Source organism: Thalassophryne amazonica, chromosome 6 (genome assembly GCF_902500255.1).
Source record: "Thalassophryne amazonica chromosome 6, fThaAma1.1, whole genome shotgun sequence".
Classification (NCBI taxonomy): Eukaryota; Metazoa; Chordata; class Actinopteri; order Batrachoidiformes; family Batrachoididae; genus Thalassophryne; species Thalassophryne amazonica.
In genome coordinates this window covers 9108995-9129351 of record NC_047108.1, presented here as the reverse complement: position 1 = coordinate 9129351, position 20357 = coordinate 9108995, and the positions used below count along the sequence as shown (strand labels likewise).

The following is a 20357-nucleotide window of genomic DNA, read 5'->3' as shown; positions in this document are numbered from 1 at the left end:
AAATTTGATTTGGGGGGTGATTTGGCTTGCAGTGCGTGCCACCAGCTGCTCATTTGAAGTTGGCACCTGTTATCTAAATCAGTGATTTTCAACCTTTTTTGAGCCACGGCACCCTTTTTGTATTTACAAAATCCTGCGGCACACCACCAACCAAAATAATATTATAATTCTATTACCTCTGGTTTTGCGCAGAACCCAATTATCGCAATAGAAAATCGATACAGAAAACACCGCATTTCGAAAATCCTCAAGCATTTTGCGCTCTGATCTCAAGTAGGGCTGTCACGATTACAAATTTCTGGAGACGATTAATTGTCAGACAAATAATTGCGATTGACGAATATATTGTTTTTGTTTTTTCTTTTTTTTCCCTTCTTTATATTCTACTATTGTAGTATAATTACACAACTCTGGAAGAACGTTTGGCTTCTGTGAGTGGAGAAACTGGGAATGGTGCAACATTTTTATTTTTATCTTCATTTTACATACAGTCCCAACTTTTTCTGATTTGTGGTTGTTTCTGTTGCATTTCTGAAATTGTTTCTCATCAGTCACGTTTTGTGCTTAAACACTGCATTAAGCTCAAGACTGAACAAATAAATACCTTTGGAAAATAACAGCTGTTAAAGTTCAGAGTTCTCACCTGCTTTTTGTGATCTCTGCATCTGAACATTTTTTTTTTTTTGTGGCTCAGTTCATTCATATATTCTCATTTTTTAAATATGTTTTTAAAGATATTTGACCATTTATTTCATCTCATGATCTCATAAATTCAGCATACGACGCGCACATGGTGTGAACAGGACGGTAACGGCAGAATCACACCTTTAGAGAAAGTTCAGAGAGAAGTAAAGGCAGCTTCATGTTTCCGTTTTGTTAACGTTCACTTGGGTTTACAATCCTCTCTGCTCCGCGCTCGCTGCGCACTGAACGTGTCGCGCCTGCATTCAGGAATCTCCCTCACCCACCCCCTCCCTCGCAGTCTGCAGCTTGATAACTCCGCGCGCGCACACACACACCAACAGCTCCGCATTTTAGACGGCTTTTGAAGGAGACGGCACGGTTTTAATCGGCCGTCAGCCTCCTTGTTATTGTCCCGCCTTAAGACGAGAGCGAGGCTGCAGCACGCGAGGCTGAAGCACGCGAGGCTGAGTCGTTTTATGCTTTATGGATAAAATAAATAATTAATGGTAATCGCGAATATGAAAAATACCCACGGCACCCCTGACGATCGATCGCGGCACCCCGGTTGAGAATCACTGATCTAAATTGTAGAAAACCCTGTAATCTGTTGTTGACACAAAGGCCAAAGCTCAGTTTTGTGCTAAAGATTTTACTTGTTCATGTGGAGAAAAACCAAATTCAGAACTCAGAAAATGGAAATTTCAGGAATGTAACACTGGTAAATTCTTTTCTCAGTGAATTCTGAGAATTAAAAAACTACAGAACATGAGTTCTTCAGACTTGAGCACTATCGAATTGTGAAGGTATGCAAATGTTTTTTAATGCTAACTATCAGTATCTAATGCTAACTATAGACTAAAATTCCCTACGAAACCTGTGGGACACTTCAACCTTCCTTTTGCTCTGAGCAAATAACCAACCACTCACCCTATTTAATTTATATAGCCCCAAAGCATAATAAAGTTGCCTCAAGGCACCCCACACAAGTAAGGTCTAACCTTACCAACCCCCCAGAGCAAGCACACAGGTGACAGTGGTAAGGAAAAACTCCCTCTGATTTGAGGGAGAAACCTCAAGCAGACCAGACTCGAAGGGGTGACCATCTGCTTGGCCATGCTACTAACACAAATTACTAAATGATTCACAAAATGAATGTACAGGAAATGTTACCAGTGCACAGGACAGGAGGGTTTCAGAAACAGACACCACACCCATCTCTAGATGGCGCTGCACCTCAAACAGAGAAGGGGGGGTGGGGGGGACAGAATCAGGCATCAGAAAGACAACAAATGCAGTGTAATTTGTCAGCATTAATAGTACAGCAGATAACTCCAGAACATTACATCAGATAGTCCAAACTATACCTTGTTGGAATCTTTGTCATCAGACTCATAATGTGGTATAGCTTTCAATATGATTAGAACTTTTTTTTATAACTGAATATCATCAGCATAGCAATGAAAGGTAACCCCAAAACGCTGCAAGATGTGCTAAAGGGAGAAAAGCAGGGGGCCTCAGACGGACCCCTGTGGAACCCCAAATTTCATGTCACTAAGGTTAGAGGTAGTGTTATTGTACAAAACACAGTGAGAACGACTGGTCAGGTATGACATCAACCATGCAAGGGCACTCCCAGTAATCCCAAAATGATTCTCCAGCCTGTCAAGTAGAATGTGATGATCCATGGTATCAAACGCAGCACTAAGATCTAACAGCACCAGAACCGTAGTGGTGTCCAAATCCATTGCAAGCACAAGATCATGCACCACTTTAGTGAGAGCCGTCTCTGTGGAATAATATTTTCTAAAAGCAGACTGCAGTGGCTCAGAGATTTTCAGTAAGGTAGTCCACGAGCTGCCGTGAAACCACTTTTTCCAGAAATTTAGAGCAAAATCATAGATTTGATATCAGCCTATATCGTTTTTTAATACACTAGGGTCAAGATTAGAGTTCTTAATTAATGGTTTAATCACTGCAGATTTGAAACATCTGCGCTATAGTTGCCCTAACCATAGGGGGGAAAAAAACCTGGTTTCTCCTTGCATACGGCGATGTGATAGTAATTCAAATGGCAAATTGTAATTCAGTGAAATGCAGTGGTAACTGATGTAGTCTAATCAAAACTCAGAGTTCAATACTTAGAATATAAATAGAAGAGAGAAGAGCTATTCTGTCCACATTTGTGCTGAGCCAGATAGACCATTTAGCGAGTAAATCCAGGACTACAGCTGCTCCCTCTGGTGTGTCAGACCTCTTCTCTGTCCCGTTAACCATCATCTTGAGTGTGGCGGGATAGATCTGTGCATAATCAATATTCATCCTCCTCAACCACTGCTTCACCTACTGAAAGGCCTTGCGTTTTCATACTAGTGCTGCTGAGTAATCGTTGGAGAAAAGAAATCTTGGTCCAATGTGTGTAGGCTGATCTACATTCATACCAAGGTCACAGGCTGCGTTCATAACATGTTGCTTGTCACTGAAGTTGGGAAAGTTTACAGTCATCAGTCTGGGCCGTCGATTAGCACCACGTCTTGGTGCTAAGGAGCTGTGCGTACGATCCAACTTAAGCTGTCCTACTTTGGTTGTCATTTTGAGATACTCTGATATCCATTTCTCTATAAAACTCATGGCATCTGTTCCTTCTGTACCTTCATCCAGTCCCATGGCATGTCCGTTACACGTACATGCAGGATTCTCCAAATAGTCAATGTGTTCCACCTTTCTGCTCACTTGTTTCTCCAGCTTTGTCACTTTAGCTTGTAGTAACTCCGTTGTGGTCTCCGCGCTCGCAATCCTGCTCGCCTCCTTGCCAACATGAGCCACCTGTTTGATTTTTTTTTTTTTATGGTCATTTATAGCTGTGACTACTGTATCCACTTTAGCGTCTATAACCTTGGTGTTGATATCGGTTATGTGCCATTGCGTGGAGCATGTTTGGATCAGCTCTGCTGCTCACTCTTTCACACTTGGCCGCTTCCATAGCATTAACTAATGCCTTTGGTGTGGTCGATGGGCTTTGAGTGTTTCGTCTTAGGTTTGGACGTAGCTGATATTTTGGTGAAATAATTGTCTGTGAACATTATAAAGTCACTCCAATGTAAAAAAAAAACAAAAAAAAAACAAACAAAAAAAACTTGCACCATACAAACGTGTAAAACACTCAGATAAATAAATGATTATCACCGGAGCTCAGCAAAACACTGCACTTTCTATGTGTCGCCATGTTAGTCCCAGAATTATATGTTTTAAAATGTTAAAAAAATCTGACGGGCTTGAATAATCTCTTCAATGAAATCTAAATTATATAATGTAAAACATAAATGGACATTTTCATTCATACAGTGCCCTCCAAAAGAAACTTTATATTGTAGCTTGATTTACTTTTTGTATTTGAAATGGCATAAACAAATTTTGTGAAATACCAAAGGACCCAATACTTTTGGAGGGTAAGTGTATTATCCTCATACAAATCAATATTTGTTTGTCAGCAGTTCCAGCCTCTTTTTTTTTTTTTTTTTTTTTTTTTTGTCTTCTTCTTTGTGGTTGGACTTTTGAGCTTTGCACATGTTGACTTGGATAATTGTCTTTTGAAAATTGCTTTAGTTTGTGGTTTTTATCTAATTGGAAAACAAGCAAATCTCCCAGACTGCCTCAGGTTTTCCTGCAGCACTTCTCTGTTTACTGCGTGTATTTTATACTCTTAAGCTTGCCACACCACAGTGGTGAAACGAGCACAAAGCCAAATATTAACATTCCCTGTAATGTTCCGTCTGTCATTTGTCAGTTCTAGCTGTCATCACAGTGTTGTGACTCTGCTTTAAAGTTTTCTTTACACAGCCAGATTTGATGATTTCCCACAAACAAATGCATTCATCTCCTTAAAATCTCTCTGGCATAAATTTCTCATGACAGCAAGTCACCAAGTAAAAATATTGTACTGATCCACATACAAGGAAAGGACAATCAGCTGTTGTATCATATGAAATAGGACATTGTTTCCAATACAAAAGTTGTAAAATTATTTTTCTCATGAGTAAATCTTGAGTAAACTGCAATGATAACGCTCCCCACCTTTGTCTTTGCAGGTTCCTCATTCACATTGTTCCAGAACAGCAATGAAACCGTGAACTCTGAAGTCACACCAGCTGTCCACTGATTGCCTGCTAACCAAACAAAACAGTTCCTCTGATCGACACTTCCTGCTGTCGTTCTGCTCTGCGAAATTGTCTGTCAAATCCCATTGTGGCTGGGATATTGTGTCATTGGTGTGGTGATACCTTTGAAGGACCTTGTCAAATAGGCCCATCTCCACAGGAGCACTGAGAGACTGCCCACAAAAGGAACATGTGCTAGAAGTTGTACGTCTGTCTGTAACGACTGCTTACATTTGTCTCTGGAAGATGAGCAATGAGGATGAGTTCTTCGATGCCGTAACAGGTGAGTGCTTATACGAAATTCTGTTAAGAACAAAAAAAAATTCTGAACTAGCTGTGGAAGCTAAAGATTCTTAAATGATGTCTTTAGTTTACAAATAGTCTAAATAGGCCAGGATTGAGCTGCTATTGAACAGTTTAATAGAAACCACTGAGTTCACAATAATGGCAAAAAAGTGAGTAAATCTCAAAATTTTTAGAATAGCTTTTATTTCCATACATGCAAATGCATTGGGAACACTGCACATTCTATTCCAAATAAAAGCATGAAGAAAATTGTATCAAATTTATTACTTTACAGAAAATGAAGAAAAAGGAATATTAGACTGTCAATAAATAGCAGCTTGCTACTCCTGGCAAGCTTGGAGAAGGGAATCAGTAAAATTTTTATCAATTCTGTTATCGTTTATGCCTGTCAGTCCAATTCTTTTTGGGTACCCTGATCAATTTTTAGTGTGCAAATACTAAGGCCTACAGAGTTTTTCAGCACCATTTTTCTGGTTGCGGGATGCAGATTTTAAAGTTCTAACATTACATCTAAAATGAAGGGTATCAGAGGGCTGATGCAAACCTTTCACGCTCTGCACACGGGGATACTGTGTGTCCATGTCCAGTACTTCATGTTAGTATTTGCTAGTTTTTCAGTGTGTACAGTTTTGATGGCAAAAACCTGCGACCTTCATTCATTTTTTTAGAATCTCAAATTTGATTAAAAGGTTTTTTTTTTTTTTTGGTCTTTAGCATTCTCTTACTTCAAAACTGGACTAATTCATGAGCAGGAAGTCATGTGACTTCATCATGACATTACTTATACCTTTCAATCAGAAATGTTTTGCTGATCAATAGAAATCTTAATCTCTCAAGCCCTTGTTGATTGTGGAGATCTCGCAGAATTGCACCACTTATTGTTGTTGAGCTTCACCTTTGTCCAGTCCTCTCCAAAATAGGACCGCACGATATATCATTTGAACAGCGCCACCGCAGTGCGCACGTGTGTGATTGTTACATCATGGAGACTTAGTGTGCCATAATTAAATTAAGCATGCGCATTTACATTGCCAAGTAATGAGGGTAAAAATGCGCTTTCGATTTTCATGACAGACCAAAAAAACTTTGAAGATGTTGAAGTTACTTGAATAAAAGGTCCTGGTAAGGAGAGTGTGTGACATGCGCCTTCTCCCTTGCTGAGCTACACGCAACAGTCACGTTCTCAGCTGAAAAAAGACAACTTGTCTAGAGCTGAAACAACTAATCGAGTTAATCGATTAAAATAGTCGTCAACTAATTTAGTCATTGATTAGTTGCTAAATAACTGTTTTACCACAAATGTTTTGTTTCACATAATCAACCGAGCTTTGCTTTGAATCTTGAACCAATGGAGTGCTTTGAGCTGCTGCTTCGTTGGTTTCATTTATTTTATTTTTATCTTTAATTTTTCCCCACTAAAACCCTAACGAGCATATGTCTGTGACGAATGTTTACTTTTTTTATGTTAAACTGACCTGTTAGTCTTCTGAAACAGTTGATAGATGTATTTTATGCTAACGCCGATGCAAACGCGTTAGCATGTCTATGGCGTTTTCAGTGTTAAAGTTAGCATTAAGCTGCTGGCATTTCAGCATGTTTGTGCATTTGTTTTCTGTATAATAATTAATGGCTCAGCATTTGTTGTCGTAAAAGAGTCAAATGTATTACAAATTATAATTTTAAATTTATTTTTATTTATATATTAATAATAGCAACAATAATAATAGTAATAATAACTAATAATGCTACAATACAATTTTAGAGAAAGAGACATGAGTCACGTGTCATTGTGACATGACCACATAGTTTACAAGTTATACAGAGAATGTTGCACATATGAGTCAGGCTACAGTTTTTGATTTAGGTTTTATGGTTAACTGGTTATGCTAATTGCTCATTTGCAGCAACAGAAATACCTCTTTTTTTCATATATTTTATAACATATGTTTCAGTGTTGTTTTATGGCAACTCAGCACTTTGATAAACAATGTCATTTGAAATAATTATTTTTATTCTTTATTATTTTATATTTCAACAGCCAAGGGAGATTTGACGATTTGTTGATTTTCAAGTATTTTAAGTTTTCAAATAAGGTTCTGTTGTTAAATAAAGTGATGGAAGGAGAGAAAAATTGTTTCCCTGGCACATTTTTTAAAAATTCCTCGCTAATCCGATTAATTGTGTCGAAACCCCATCAGATTCATCGATGATCCAAATAATCGTTTGTTGCAGCCCTAAACTTGTCTAGTTTTTGGTGGCCAAAAACACTGATCTAATTAAAATAAAGCCATTTTTTGAGTAGTTCAACTTAATTTACTTAAAGCTAGCCAGTGAGTTAACACACAGTGACGTGCATTAAAAAAAACAAAAAAAAAAACACACCTCTTTAAATATTCAGCAAGTCTATTTCAGATGATTAACACAGACCCTCTGTCTCTTGAAAGGTTTTATTTTGCTCAGTGTGTCGTTTTTTTCAAAAGTTTCATCTGCTCTGTTGTTTTGTTCCACAAAATGCTTCCACAGTGGGAGCACTACAGCGCCATATACAGGCCTGTCATATGTACACGGTTTTGAGTGTATCCTGAAAAACCGTGCAAGTTATTCATAGATCACCATTGGCAAAAAGAAATGAGTCAATTTTTCTCCAATATGTCAAAGTTAATTCTCTCTTGATAAGGTAATATTCCCACCATGTTTGATGAAAATCTGTCCAGCTGTTTTTTTTTTAGTTACATTTTCCAGAGTCTAAGTTGTACCGGAGTGTAACTCTCTCCTTTTTTCTGTATTATCAGCACTTTAGTTTGGGAATTTTGTGTATTGCTGTACATTTTATTAATGGCATTTAATAGTTTCATAGTATCACACATTTTATGATGTGTGATGTGAATGTTTGGCCTACTGTGGGACGATTTTTGGTAATTTTTGGATTCACTCCATCTAAAGGGGGTAAGCGAGCAGGCTGTGTATAAATGTCGTGACGGATCAGCCCGTAGGTTTTTGCCTTAGTTGCATCAGGTTTGGGAGCATGTGAGGGTGCTGTGTCACAGTGTACGCCACACTACACAATCACCTCTGGTCCTGGATAGCAACCACCCGGCCAGGCTGCTAGTCAGGTTTTTGCCTTAAAAATTCTCTTGTTCTGATTTGATTCAGGTGTTTGTTTGGGGAGAGATGAGATGACTAAATACATTGTTTTAAAGAAATTTAAATTTTTCCTCATTTTGGAATCTTGATGAACATGCTATTGAAATTGAAGTACATGTGCCTGGTTTAAACAGCTGATTATTCATAGTTTTGTCAGTCATGTTTAGCCATTGCAGTTTTTTGTCCTTTTCACAACTTTACTGTTCCTGATTGGTTCGTGGCCAATGGACTGGACAGAACAGTTAGCAGGATGACAGCTGCTAGTAGCATCTCTTTTGTTGTGCCAGTTGTTTTTGATCTGTGCCCCTGCCATTATGTCATTAGTAGGTTGGTCTTTCCATGGCGATATAAATAAATAAAAGATTAAAGTGTGGAGGTGCTCCTCTGTGCATCACCATCAATAATATGATGATCTTACTACCGTATTTTCCGGACTATAAGTCGCACTTTTTTACATGTTTTGGCCGGGGGTGCGACCTATACTCCGGTGCGACTTATAAATGAAAAATATACCGGTAGGATCTCAATTAATTTACTGTAACAAAACAATTTTACGTGACAGAGTCGATCTATGTTTTAAAATGGCCACCGGAAAAGGAAATGCAATGCGTCATGGGCACTGTAGTATGACGGCCATCCTATAGTTCACGCTGGTCGCGATAACCAATCAGAGAACAGAACTTTGGATGCGTATTCCTCACCTCACCCACAGCGTGTGAAGCTGACGAACACGGTGCTTGCTGTTATTCCGGCATGGTGAACAGAACAGCTTCAACCCTTGGATATCAGTGTGAGCAGAGTGTTTAAGTTGACGCTGAGAGCTGCGTGGGAGCATTGGGTGAGCGACGGCGGAGGATTAGCGTGTGCACTTGGAAGGAGCTGGCGTCGATGATTGTGAAAAGCGTTTGAAGCAGACGAACATGGTGTTTATTCCGGGACGGCTAACAAGACAGCTTCAACCCTTGGATATCAGTGTGAGCAGAGTTGACGCTGAGAGCTGCATGGGAGCACTGAGCGACGGCGGAGGATTAGCGTCTGCACTTGGAAGGAGCTGGATCGACACCGCTGGGCGGTCATGAGCTGCGCAGGTAGGCGCTGCATGGTTCGGCTCGCAATGTGGTCCGCAAAATACAAACATATCCGTAGGTAAAATGCAGCTCACGAGAGGGCACTCGAGGCTTGTGTGACTGTTCCTGCAACTTCTGACTACCATAGAAAAATAAAAATTTTAACGTTACTGATAACATAACAAGACAACGGAGAAGGCCCGAAAAAATGCCACCAAAAAGAAAATCATACTCTGCAGATTACAAGTTGCGACTGGTGAAATATGCATCCGAAAACGGTAACCGTCACAATATTATCATCTGAACTTTTCATGTTAACATACCTGTATGTCCATGGGACTTATAGTCCAGTGGACCTTATTTATGGTTTATTTTTCTTTATAATGGATAAAGTGGCTGGTGCGACTTATACTCCGGTGTGACTTATTTATGGTTTATTTTTCTTTATAATGGATAAAGTGGCTGGTGCGACTTATACTCCGGTGCGACTTATAGTCCGGAAAATACGGTAATCTAAGCAGCTGTATACTGGGATCAGATGTATTATTCATTCAGAGTAGTAATCACCCTCAGCTGACATCCAATGTTCCATTGCCTCTACAACTTCAAGCCAACATGCTAAGCATTTAATTAATAATGATAATAATAACTCAATAATGATGATGATGATAAAGTAGTACTTTTGAAACGCAAAACCTTTACCATTTATACTAGCGTATAGCCCGTGGGGGTCCACAGGAAATAAACTGTTTCTAGAGGAAGAACTATAAACCCTTTTATTTCCTAATTATGTAATTTTTAATGTTTAATTTACTGTCTTAATGTATTTATAACTTGTTTAGGTTCTTATCATATGCACTCTATTTCATCTGCCAAGGATGTAATTAAATCATTGGTGTTTATTTGTCTGTCTGTTAGCGAAATTATGTAAAAATTACTGTACAGATTTTGATGAAATGTTCACCACAGATGGTAGGCCATGGAAGAACCCATTAAATCTTGGAGGTGATCTGGATACAAGATCCGGATTCAAGATCAAGATTTCATTTTATATATGCTTTGAAGGATTACGTCAAAACTACTTCACGGATTTTGATGAAATTTTAACAGATACATAATGGGCCACGAAAGACTCCATTAAATGTTGGTGATCCTGATTCTTGATCAAGTTTAACTTTATATAGGCTTTGAAGGATTACATCAAAACTACTCCACGGATTTTCACCAGATTTTCACCATGGATACTTATTAGGCCATGGAAGACTCCATTAAATTTTAGAGGTGATCCGGATTCAAGATCAGTATCACTTTCCATATGCTTTGAAGGATTATGTCAAAACTACTTCACAGGTACTCACCAAATTTGCACCATAGATGGATATTAGGGCATGGAAGACTCCACTGAATTTTGAAGGTGATTCAGATTCTGGATCAAGTTTCACTTGATATAGGCTTTGAAGGATTTCTTCAAAACTGTTTCACAGATTCTCACCAGATTTGCACAACAGATGTATAGTAGTGCATATAAGATTCCATTTCATTTTGGAGGTGATCCAGATTGGTGGACATCAGAAATCTCTGATTGCTCTTGTTTATTTATCGAAATGGTAAATGAACTGTATTTATATAGCGCTTTTCCATCTGCATCAGATGCTGAAAGCACTTGACAATTATGCCTGACAAACACTCACAGCGATGTCAAGGTAACACACAGGGAACAACTTGGGGATTAAGGAACTTGCCCAAGGGCCTTTAGTGATTCCCCCCCCCAATCAGGCTGGGGTTTGAACTGAGGATCCGCTGGTCTCAAGCCCAACCCTTAACCACCCGACTGTCACCTCCTGTCACCTTATTTATTTATTATTTGTCTGTCTATTACGTCAAAACTACTGTACGGATTTTGATGAAGTTTTCAACACAGATGCATATTGGGGCATGGAAGACTCCATTATATTTTGGAGGTATTCTGGATCAAGATTTAACTTTATATAGGCTTTGAAGGGTAACTTCAAAATTTACTTCAGAGATTCTCACCACATTTGCACCACGAATACGTATTTGGCCATGGAAGACTCAATTAAGTTTTGGAGGTGATCAGAATCAGAATTCTGGATCAAGTTTCACTTTATATAGGCTTTGAAGGATAACTTCAAAACTACTTAAGATTCTCACCAAATTTGTACCACAGATGGATATTAGGGCATGAAAGACTCCACTGCATTTTGGAGGTGATCTGGTGCCGCTGTAACAGTTTATCTTCCCCCCTGTATAACCTGACTTGATAACTAGATGCCTCACCACCCGGGGGGGAATTGTCCTAGGATATCTTCCCCCCACCCCAATACCTTGCCAAAATGAAGTTTTGCAAGATATGGTTGTGAGTATATATGTGGGTTTTTTTTTGTTTTTGTTTTTTTTTTTTTGGGGGGGGGGGTGGTGGTGTTGTGGTTTGTTTGTAATCATTGCATTTTTCACCTTTAACTCACAGTTTATATCACTGACTCTTGCAACTTCACAGGTAGCAGCCCTAACAAGGTACCTTTCAGTACACAAAAGGGTCAAGGTCACAGGATGGTCAAACACAATTCAACTAGACAACTTCCTGGTTGCAATTTTTGAAATTTTGCCTCCAAATTTGGCGTGCACATAGTGATAGGCCTTGCTTATAAGCCATTACCTGGGATAAGTGATTGACCTTAACCTTCAGTGTTTCACTTCAAATGTCACCTAAATTCAGTCAAACTTCAGATTATAGCCGTAGTGGATAAAAATTATTTATTTATCTTTATACCTTTAATTCTTTCTCCTGCTGTGCTCCTCATCCATTGAGAATCACACTTTCAAATAATCATATTTGTCAATTTCATGCTACATTTATATTATTCTGTTGATTCCTATCTGCCACTCTTTATATTTATGACCTAGTTTGTGCAAAAGAGATTTGAGAAAGGTGGCAGACGTTATAAGCCCCTCATTTTGATTATGTATCTTAAACATATGTTTCTTTGCACACTATTGTGTGTATGTGTGTGCACTATATTTATTTATTAACTTGTTTAGATGTATGTCTTAATGTTTTAGTGTACAGCACATTGGGTCAGCTTTGGTTGTACTAAAGTGCTCTATAAATAAAGATGGTATGTATGGTACTGTGTGTTCTATACATATACTGTGGATATTTCATGCAAAACTAAACTGGTGTGTAGTGAACACCTTGCATGGCAGCAGCCTGACATCAGTGGGAGTGAGTGTGACTGGGTGAATCCGAAGCATAGTTGTAAAGCCCTTTGAGCTTCTGATGCAGATGTAAAAGTGCTATATAAATGCAGTCCATTTAGGGTTATTTTGGGACTGGGATAATAGTGGAGCATTTGAAGCAGGAGGGGACCTTGCACAGCTCCAGAGATCTGTTGAAAGCCTGGGTGAAGATGAGAGCCAGGTGATCAGCACAGGTTCTCAAACATGAGGGAGAACCACCATCAGGTCCTGGAGCCTTCTTGATCTTTTGTCTGTGAAACTGCTGCCATATTTCCTCTTCACGATTCATTAGTGCAGGTGGCATTGCAGAGGGGAGGGGGAAAGAGGTGTCCAGGTTGGAAGGTTGTTGTTGGGGTGTGAGAGGGTCTCTTTCAAATCTGGTGTAAAACAGGTTCAGCTTCTCAGCCAGTCGGTGGTTGTCCACAGGGTGGGGTGGGGGTTGGTCCTCTGTAGTTGGCAGCATGCTGAAGACCTCTCCACACTGTTGCAGAATCATTGGCTACAAATTTTTTTTCACCCTATCAGAGTAGCTCCTGTTTGCTACTCTGATCTCCTTTTGTCAGCGTGTTCCTGGCCTTCTTGTACAACAACCTGTCCCAGTTCTGTGGGTCTCCTCGGCCTGGCGGAGCAGCATCAGTTTCCCAGTAAACCAGGGTTTGTTGTTGCTATGTGTGCAGAAGGTTTTGGTCTGATTTAAGATGTCAGAGTCCATGAGTGTCTGTAGATGCTGCTTCGAAGGCGTTCCAGTCTGTGCAGTCAAAACTTTCTTACCGTCTCCACTACAGGCTTTGCAGGTCTTAATTTCTGCCTGCAGGCAGGTAGGTAATCTGGAGTTGTAATGAAATGTCCAAAGTTGTTCAATAATAAAAGATGTTTTCATAAAGCAATTTATAAAATATGCATGTGGCAGGTATTTACACACCTTGGACTGACAGTAAATCATAACTTTGATAGCCATTTGTTCTTTGAGAAGTCGGGATTGATTGGTCCTGAATCTGTAGTTCTCAAAAACTGAGTAAACTGTGCAAGGAGGTCAGTGAGGGAAGCCACCAAGTCACCACCTGAAAGACTTGTAGGGTTTAGTGGATGGGATCGGCAGAACAGAGGTGTGTGTGTGTATTCAGCTTTCTTAGTGGAATGGGACAGGATTGACTACAAGAAATGTGATCAAATCTAGACTTAAATCTCTTCTTTCTGGTAAACTGCAGCTGAAATGTCCTGTTGTCCTTTTAAGAAAAGGGATATCTTATAAAAAAACATGGCTAATTTTATTTTTCCATTCATATTTTAGCAATCACTTAATTGAGAAGTTAACTTGATTCAAATAATGCCTGATAATGAGGTTTTAAAGTTATGATAAATAGAAGTGTTTTATCTCGACACTTTAAAAGGTTATTACAAAAAAGTGGATAAAATTGCCAGGAGTAGAACACTTACAAGGCACACTACTCTGTTCCTCCTGACACATTTTAAAATATCACATCTGAATATCTTTAGATACATATAATTACTTTAAAAAAAAAAAAAAGCATTCTTTCTTCATCCCACAACTCCTGAAAGAAGACAGAAAGCATAGGTTGTACAACAATAATAATTGCAAATTATGCTATATTCCTAACAGTTTTGGCCAATTTTTTTTAATAACATTTTAAAGCATGGAGATAAAATGGTGTTAGTTACCATAATTGTGAAATTCGTTATTGGACATTATTTGAAACAGGTTGGCGCCCCATTAAGCTAAAATATGAAGGGGAAAAATAAATTAGCCTATTATAGTTATTACTCAAAATCCTCTGTGTTCACTCGGCCATGAAGCTGTGTAACAGAGTTTGTGGTCTGAATTAATTCTTATTATTGGTCCCATGTAATGTTCTCTTTTGCTTAAAATCACAGTGATAACTGAACAGGAACAGAGTGAGACTGTTACAGGAATCAAGCCTGTGACCAAACCCATCTCTGGTTTTGTCTTTCAGGCTTGGACTCGGACGAGTCGTGTGAAGGGCTGTCAGAGGCCAGTTTTAAAGATGCGCTGGTGTTTGATGGCAGCAGTCAGAAGAACAACGGGTCACTGCCACAGGAGAACGGCGTCAAAAAGCACAGGTCCTACAGCATTTCTGCAGCAGTGAAACCACTGTACTAGGAAATAAATTTATGGCTGGATAGAAAGCTGAAAGGTTGAAGTTTTTCATACCAATGTCAATATTGGCCCTGCATTTTGTCAGTCTCGCATAAAGTCACTGCACCTGTTTGACACTCTTGGTCTGGTGCCAAAACTCAATTTTTGTTTGCTGTCGTATGGTTAATAATGGCATTTTCTTGAGTCTTGCTTGGCATCAACATAAACTTCAGGGTCTCTGCATGTAACAAAAAAAAAAACAAACAACCATAAGTGATTAAGTTTGTAGCATTTAAGGGTCAAACCAAGTGTTTTAAATGTTTTTTGTGACGCCCTATAAAAATATTCTTTGTCAAGAGTGAAAAGAAACGTACATGTACAAAATTCTGTGACCCGCTAACTTCTTTTTTTGATGTGTAGCACAGAGTAAATCTGCGTTCTGTGATCACGGAGTCTGTGCCGCTACATAAGGCTTTACAGGATCTCACAGGCAGGGCTGGGCAAAATTTGAAATTTTAGACTTCTAATTCTGTATCATGTCTGCTACCTCAGTTAAAAATTCAAATGAAATTCAATAATGGAATTGTAATTGTATTTAATTTTTAGTTCTAAATTTTGCACAGCCCTACTACAAGGTAGGAGGGCCTATTTTAAAAAATTGTCAACAATCAAACTTGATAATATGACCTCATATGAACAGGAAGCCAATGAAGTGGAGCTCGTATTCTGAATGAATTGAAGACTTAAATGAGCATGGCTTTTAACTCGAGATAAAATCTTGACATTCCCTGATTTATAACCTAATGTTAGACCAGTGGACTTTATAACTGGAGAGTTGCCGGTTCCAGCTTCAGTGTAGGGAAGGTTGCTGCTGCTGTGGAGCCAACAAATCAGGCTGTGTTTGTACTGGACAGCTTCCAGGTGTCTGTGTGTGTGGCCAGGGCGTGTTCTTCTTCTAACCAGCCTTGGTAATTCAAGGATAAATAAAAAAAGTAAACAAGGACATGAGATACAAAAGCAGCAAATTCTTACACCGGGAAAACTGAACCGAAGAATGAAGGGAAGGGAAAAAAAAATAGAGTTAAATCATTAGTGGTCTTTATAGCTGCACTAGCTATCAGTGTAACATGTGTATAAGGGGGGAGGGGGATTGTGTGCCAATGTATTTGTGGAAAAATAAGCTGGATGGGTTGCAGCTTGTTGGGGACGTTATCTGTTTTTGTGTGTTGACTTTGTTAATGTTCTTGTATTTTAGGACGGCATTACCAGCCCCCATGTTTTTCAGAAACAACATCAGTATTTGGACTATACTGAAGAAATGCATTGGCTACGTAAGGACACTAAACAGTTCATTATTGCACTGACAAAATCCAGTACACATGAAACTTCAGTCTTTTGTATTTTATTGAATTTCACATTGAGATTGATTATTGTTTTTTGTTTTTGTTCATTTTACAAGAGCTTTCCTGTCTTCAGTATATTTTCTGCAACAGCGTTCATTAAAAGAACAAGGTGGTGAATAGTTGGCCTAGTTAAGAAAAGAAAGGGATTTCAGTGCTACAAAGTATGGTTTTCTGGGTTTTCTAACCTTGACAGATCCTAGAGGGATGAATTTGTGGACAATATGCGACTTCAGCTTTTTCTTCACTTTCTATATGTAGAGGATTATAGGATTTGTTGGGAAAAAATGGGAAAGGGTGGCCGCCGGGCCTATATAATGGTAAAATTCAGTGTTTTAGATATGTTTTCTCCTTTAATGGTTTTATTTCATTTTTAAGAGATTGTCCAAGTGTCCTGTAAACACGTACACTGTTCTAAGAGTTTGACTGAAGTGTTACAGGATACATTTGCTTTGTGATTTATTTAGGAGCTGTCCAAAATCACCATGCCAATCGTCTTCAACGAGCCACTGAGCTTCCTGCAGAGAATCACAGAATACATGGAACACACTTACCTCATCAACAAAGCCTGCTCAGTGTCTGACTCCATAGAACGCATGCAGGTCAAAGAGCAAATACACCCACTGTCTGCATAACCAAAATACAAAAACAACTGCTTCATTGGACCATAGAACATGTGATCAGCACTGACCAAGGATGAGCTGCAGTATAATCACATATTTCAGAATTGTTTGATTCCCGTTTTCTGATGAGCTTTAAATATATATATATTTATTTTTTTTTTTGTCTTCTCGTTTTTATTACATTTAAAAAAAATATGTATTATTGGGGCCAGGCCGTGGCTTTGTGGAGCATGTGATGATATTTATCTGTTGCTTCTTCAGGCGGTAGCTGCTTTTGCTGTGTCAGCAGTGGCATCTCAGTGGGACCGGACTGGAAAACCCTTCAACCCACTACTGGGAGAGACCTATGAACTCACCAGGTACTAGCACTCGCCTTTTTCAGGTCCTTCACTTTGCAAAACTTATTCCTCAACACTCTTTCTGCCTTTTGTTGGACAGAGAGGAGCAGGGCTTCAGACTGATATCAGAGCAGGTATCCCACCATCCCCCAATCAGCGCCTTCCACGCAGAGAGCCTGGCCGGGGACTTCGTCTTCCACGGCTCCATTTACCCAAAACTCAAGTTCTGGGGCAAGAGCATTGAAGCAGAGCCTAGGGGAACAATCACGCTAGAACTACTCAAGTGAGTCTGGAAAAGGAAAATTGACTCAGATCTCCTTGGTAACGCCAGTTGTGTGTTTGATTGCACTCTGTTTCTCTCTCTGAAGTGCTTTTATTGTGACGAGTATCTGTAGTAGTGTGAGATGACTTTAATTTTGTGCCGCTAATCAGAACAGAGATGCTGGTGTTCTGCTGTCCACCGTCAACCTTGTCGGTGTCTGCAGAATGATTGCATTTGGTTGCTACCTGATTTGCAGATTTTAAAAAATAGATAATAATAATAATAGTATCTGCTCTGTTCTTGAGCCACAGGTGATGGGGTGTCCACAAGAGACTTCAGATTCTTTCAGTAGCTCTCCTGGCAGCCATTTCTTAATCTGTAGTTCAATTAAATTAGTATTGCAATTCCATTTTCAGAGTGTGTTGGTCCCTCGCTGAAGAGATTACGCTCAAAAAGTGAAATCCATGGTTCTTCAGCAGTTCTACCTGAAGTCTGTTTGATCTGCAAGAAAAAGAAAAATTACATCAAGAGTGGAAAGAGTTAAGGATAAGTTAGCCAAAGCAGAAACAGAAAGTTGTGGTAGGTGTAGATTTCATTTTGATGATATAGAAAAGTTTCTTTGGTGCGAGTTTGCATCACTGGCACATTCAGTCTTATTCCTATGTTTTAAGTTACTCAAGGTCAAAGATTCCTTTTAACATTTCTCTGTGTACATATTTAATATGATGTACTGTTTTGCATACAAAATTTAACACATTTAATAATTACTTTTTGATATGATACTGAACTGGAAATAGTTTGTCAGTAATATTCTGCTTAGTGAGCGAGGTAGTTTGAGAGCTCGTAAGACCTTTGATGTTGATTGTGATATGTTGCTTATTGACTTTGTATACATTTCCCTTGTTTATATATTTTTAGAAAATGGACCTCAGGGTCTTTACGTGTATAATTAATGTTGAGAACTTATTCAGAACAATTAGTCGTTCAGATTTGTTTATTAAATCTAATCTGAAATGTTGTATGTGTAAAATTTGGTCCCTTTTGTGCTTATTTCCATGACAGAAAATCTTTGAATTGTTAATTTTTTAAAATAAGATTACTTCACAACAAGCACTTTTGTCCACCTTAATTTTCCACATATTCAACATTTATGGGATTGTCTGTATAAGTCTTAAGTTTTAAGTGTATGGCCTCATTACTTTTTGAGATAACAACGGTTAAAAATGCTTCCAGAGGCCAAAAGGTCCAAATTTTCATGAATCTCACGACTTCAGAAGGCAATTTCTCACGAACTGCAGAGAGCCTGCTCGTGGAACTTTTTGTGGAAGAAGTTTAACTATTTAACTTAATGAATACCACAATAGAAAGTATTACCCATGATACTGGAATGGAAGTCAATTTCTAAGCTCTTCCTGAGAGCGAGCCTATGGCCTAAAGGCTTCTGAACACATCATATGCCCCTGACTTACTAAGGTCTTGGCATTATGTCGAGGCCTCTGCACCAGTGTCTGTTAACATTTAATTTCCATCAGATAACTTGACAACGCTTTCAGCATTTGATCTGAAAATTTTTGTGAGGGTTGTTCTTTGAGAGGTAAGTTCCTTTTGATAACGGAAATGACCACAAACTGCACACAGGTAGGGGGGCGTATGTCATGCTTCATGTTGCTATTTTTATTTATTTTTTATTTATTTAGTTGCACAGGTTTAGGAATATTTTGGCTCGCCTTACGGAACAGATGATCGTTAAATCGGTCCGGTTGGGTTTCCACAGGTCTCATTTGAATCTGGTCTGAAGTTTAGCATGTGTAAAGATGTCTGTAGTCATAATTACATCAATTTATTATTCTGCCATAATGCAGAGCCACGTCCACCAGTTCTTCTCTTCATGCTTTAGTCTGCTTTTACCTCTCACATCTTTCAACTTCATTTGTGCCATCTTCTCCCATCCCATTATATCACTTCTTCAATTCTCTCCTTCAGGCACAGCGAGGTGTACACGTGGAGTAACCCTTACTGCTGTGTCCACAACATCATCCTGGGCAAACTGTGGATCGAGCAGTACGGCACAGTAGAAATAATTAACCACAGGTAACTGATGTACAGAATCTGTCCTGTAAAATGCTTTTAATGTAATCTGTTGTAAATTGCTGGTGAAGTACACACTGGGATTCTTTAATGGGGTGAGGAGGTCTAGATCCATACTTGTCAAACTGTGGTATGTGGGCTTCCTCTGGTGGTACGCAGAGTCAACCGAACAAACTCGGTTTTTATGGTGTAATTAACTCAGCTGCTTTATTTCAGATAAGGTTGAGGCTAACTCATCTTTTCATTGAATTAATACAAGCAAATGGAGCAGACTATTCATAATGAAGGATTTAATGGCTTTGACACTTAAGCGAAATTGATCTGACACCGCTCTCTGCTGAAAGTGAAGCAAAATGAAGCAATGCTTCGCAAGAGTTGGACTCTGCTAATATACGCTTCAGATATCGAGCTACAAATCAGTTTCTGCTGTGACAGAAAGCAGTTATAAAGTGAGGAAAATCTCCCACATGCATGTAGGCTCATTATGTTACATCGTCCGTCATTGTCGATACATTTCAGGTGCACGTCAATTAATTATTCTCAAGATTTTAACTTGCGCTTTATTTGTTCAGTTTCCACAAGAAGGATTTAAATTATTTCCAGATGTCGTCTTCCAAAACAAGGGCATCTTACATGGACAACCATTTCTGTGAGGATGTGAAGATGAATCCATCTGAAAGGACGAAACGGGTCAGAATAAGACTTTTTTTTAATTTCCACTGTGAGCTGGGGCCAACAGGTCTGCTTCTGCCACACTTCAGCATTCTGCTCAAAATAAATCTTATTAATGATCCACCAAGACAACAAAAATATATATATTAAATCACACTGTTAACAAGAATAACATGTCATTAATTATGAGCGGCTCAGGTTACAGAGGCGGGGTTATGACATCATTTCACAAAGGTTCTCTCCGT

At 38.9% G+C, this 20357-nt stretch overlaps 1 protein-coding gene and 1 long non-coding RNA gene across 4 annotated transcripts in view; one reads left to right on the top strand and one right to left on the bottom strand.

The window, feature by feature from the left end:
* LOC117511828 (oxysterol-binding protein-related protein 2-like) overlaps window positions 1–20357 on the top strand; it is a 67358-nt gene that overhangs the window by 29814 nt on the left and 17187 nt on the right. For both annotated transcript variants that reach the window (XM_034171737.1, XM_034171738.1), the window contains exons 2-8: window positions 4770–5121; window positions 14587–14713; window positions 15985–16060; window positions 16597–16731; window positions 17014–17111; window positions 17191–17373; window positions 19336–19443. In XM_034171737.1, the coding sequence (XP_034027628.1) occupies window positions 5085–5121; window positions 14587–14713; window positions 15985–16060; window positions 16597–16731; window positions 17014–17111; window positions 17191–17373; window positions 19336–19443 (764 nt within the window). In that variant the 5' untranslated portion in view covers window positions 4770–5084. The remainder of the gene's footprint in view (window positions 1–4769; window positions 5122–14586; window positions 14714–15984; window positions 16061–16596; window positions 16732–17013; window positions 17112–17190; window positions 17374–19335; window positions 19444–20357) is intronic.
* LOC117511829 lies at window positions 1684–20259 on the bottom strand. 2 transcript variants are annotated; one of them, XR_004561092.1, is made up of 3 exons: window positions 20246–20259; window positions 2044–2048; window positions 1684–1816 (listed from the first exon to the last, which is right to left on the bottom strand). It is a non-coding gene; the product is annotated as an uncharacterized LOC117511829 (long non-coding RNA). The 2 variants fall into 2 exon arrangements; XR_004561093.1 differs by lacking the exon at window positions 2044–2048 and adding an exon at window positions 16754–16756 and having other exon boundaries at window positions 20246–20258.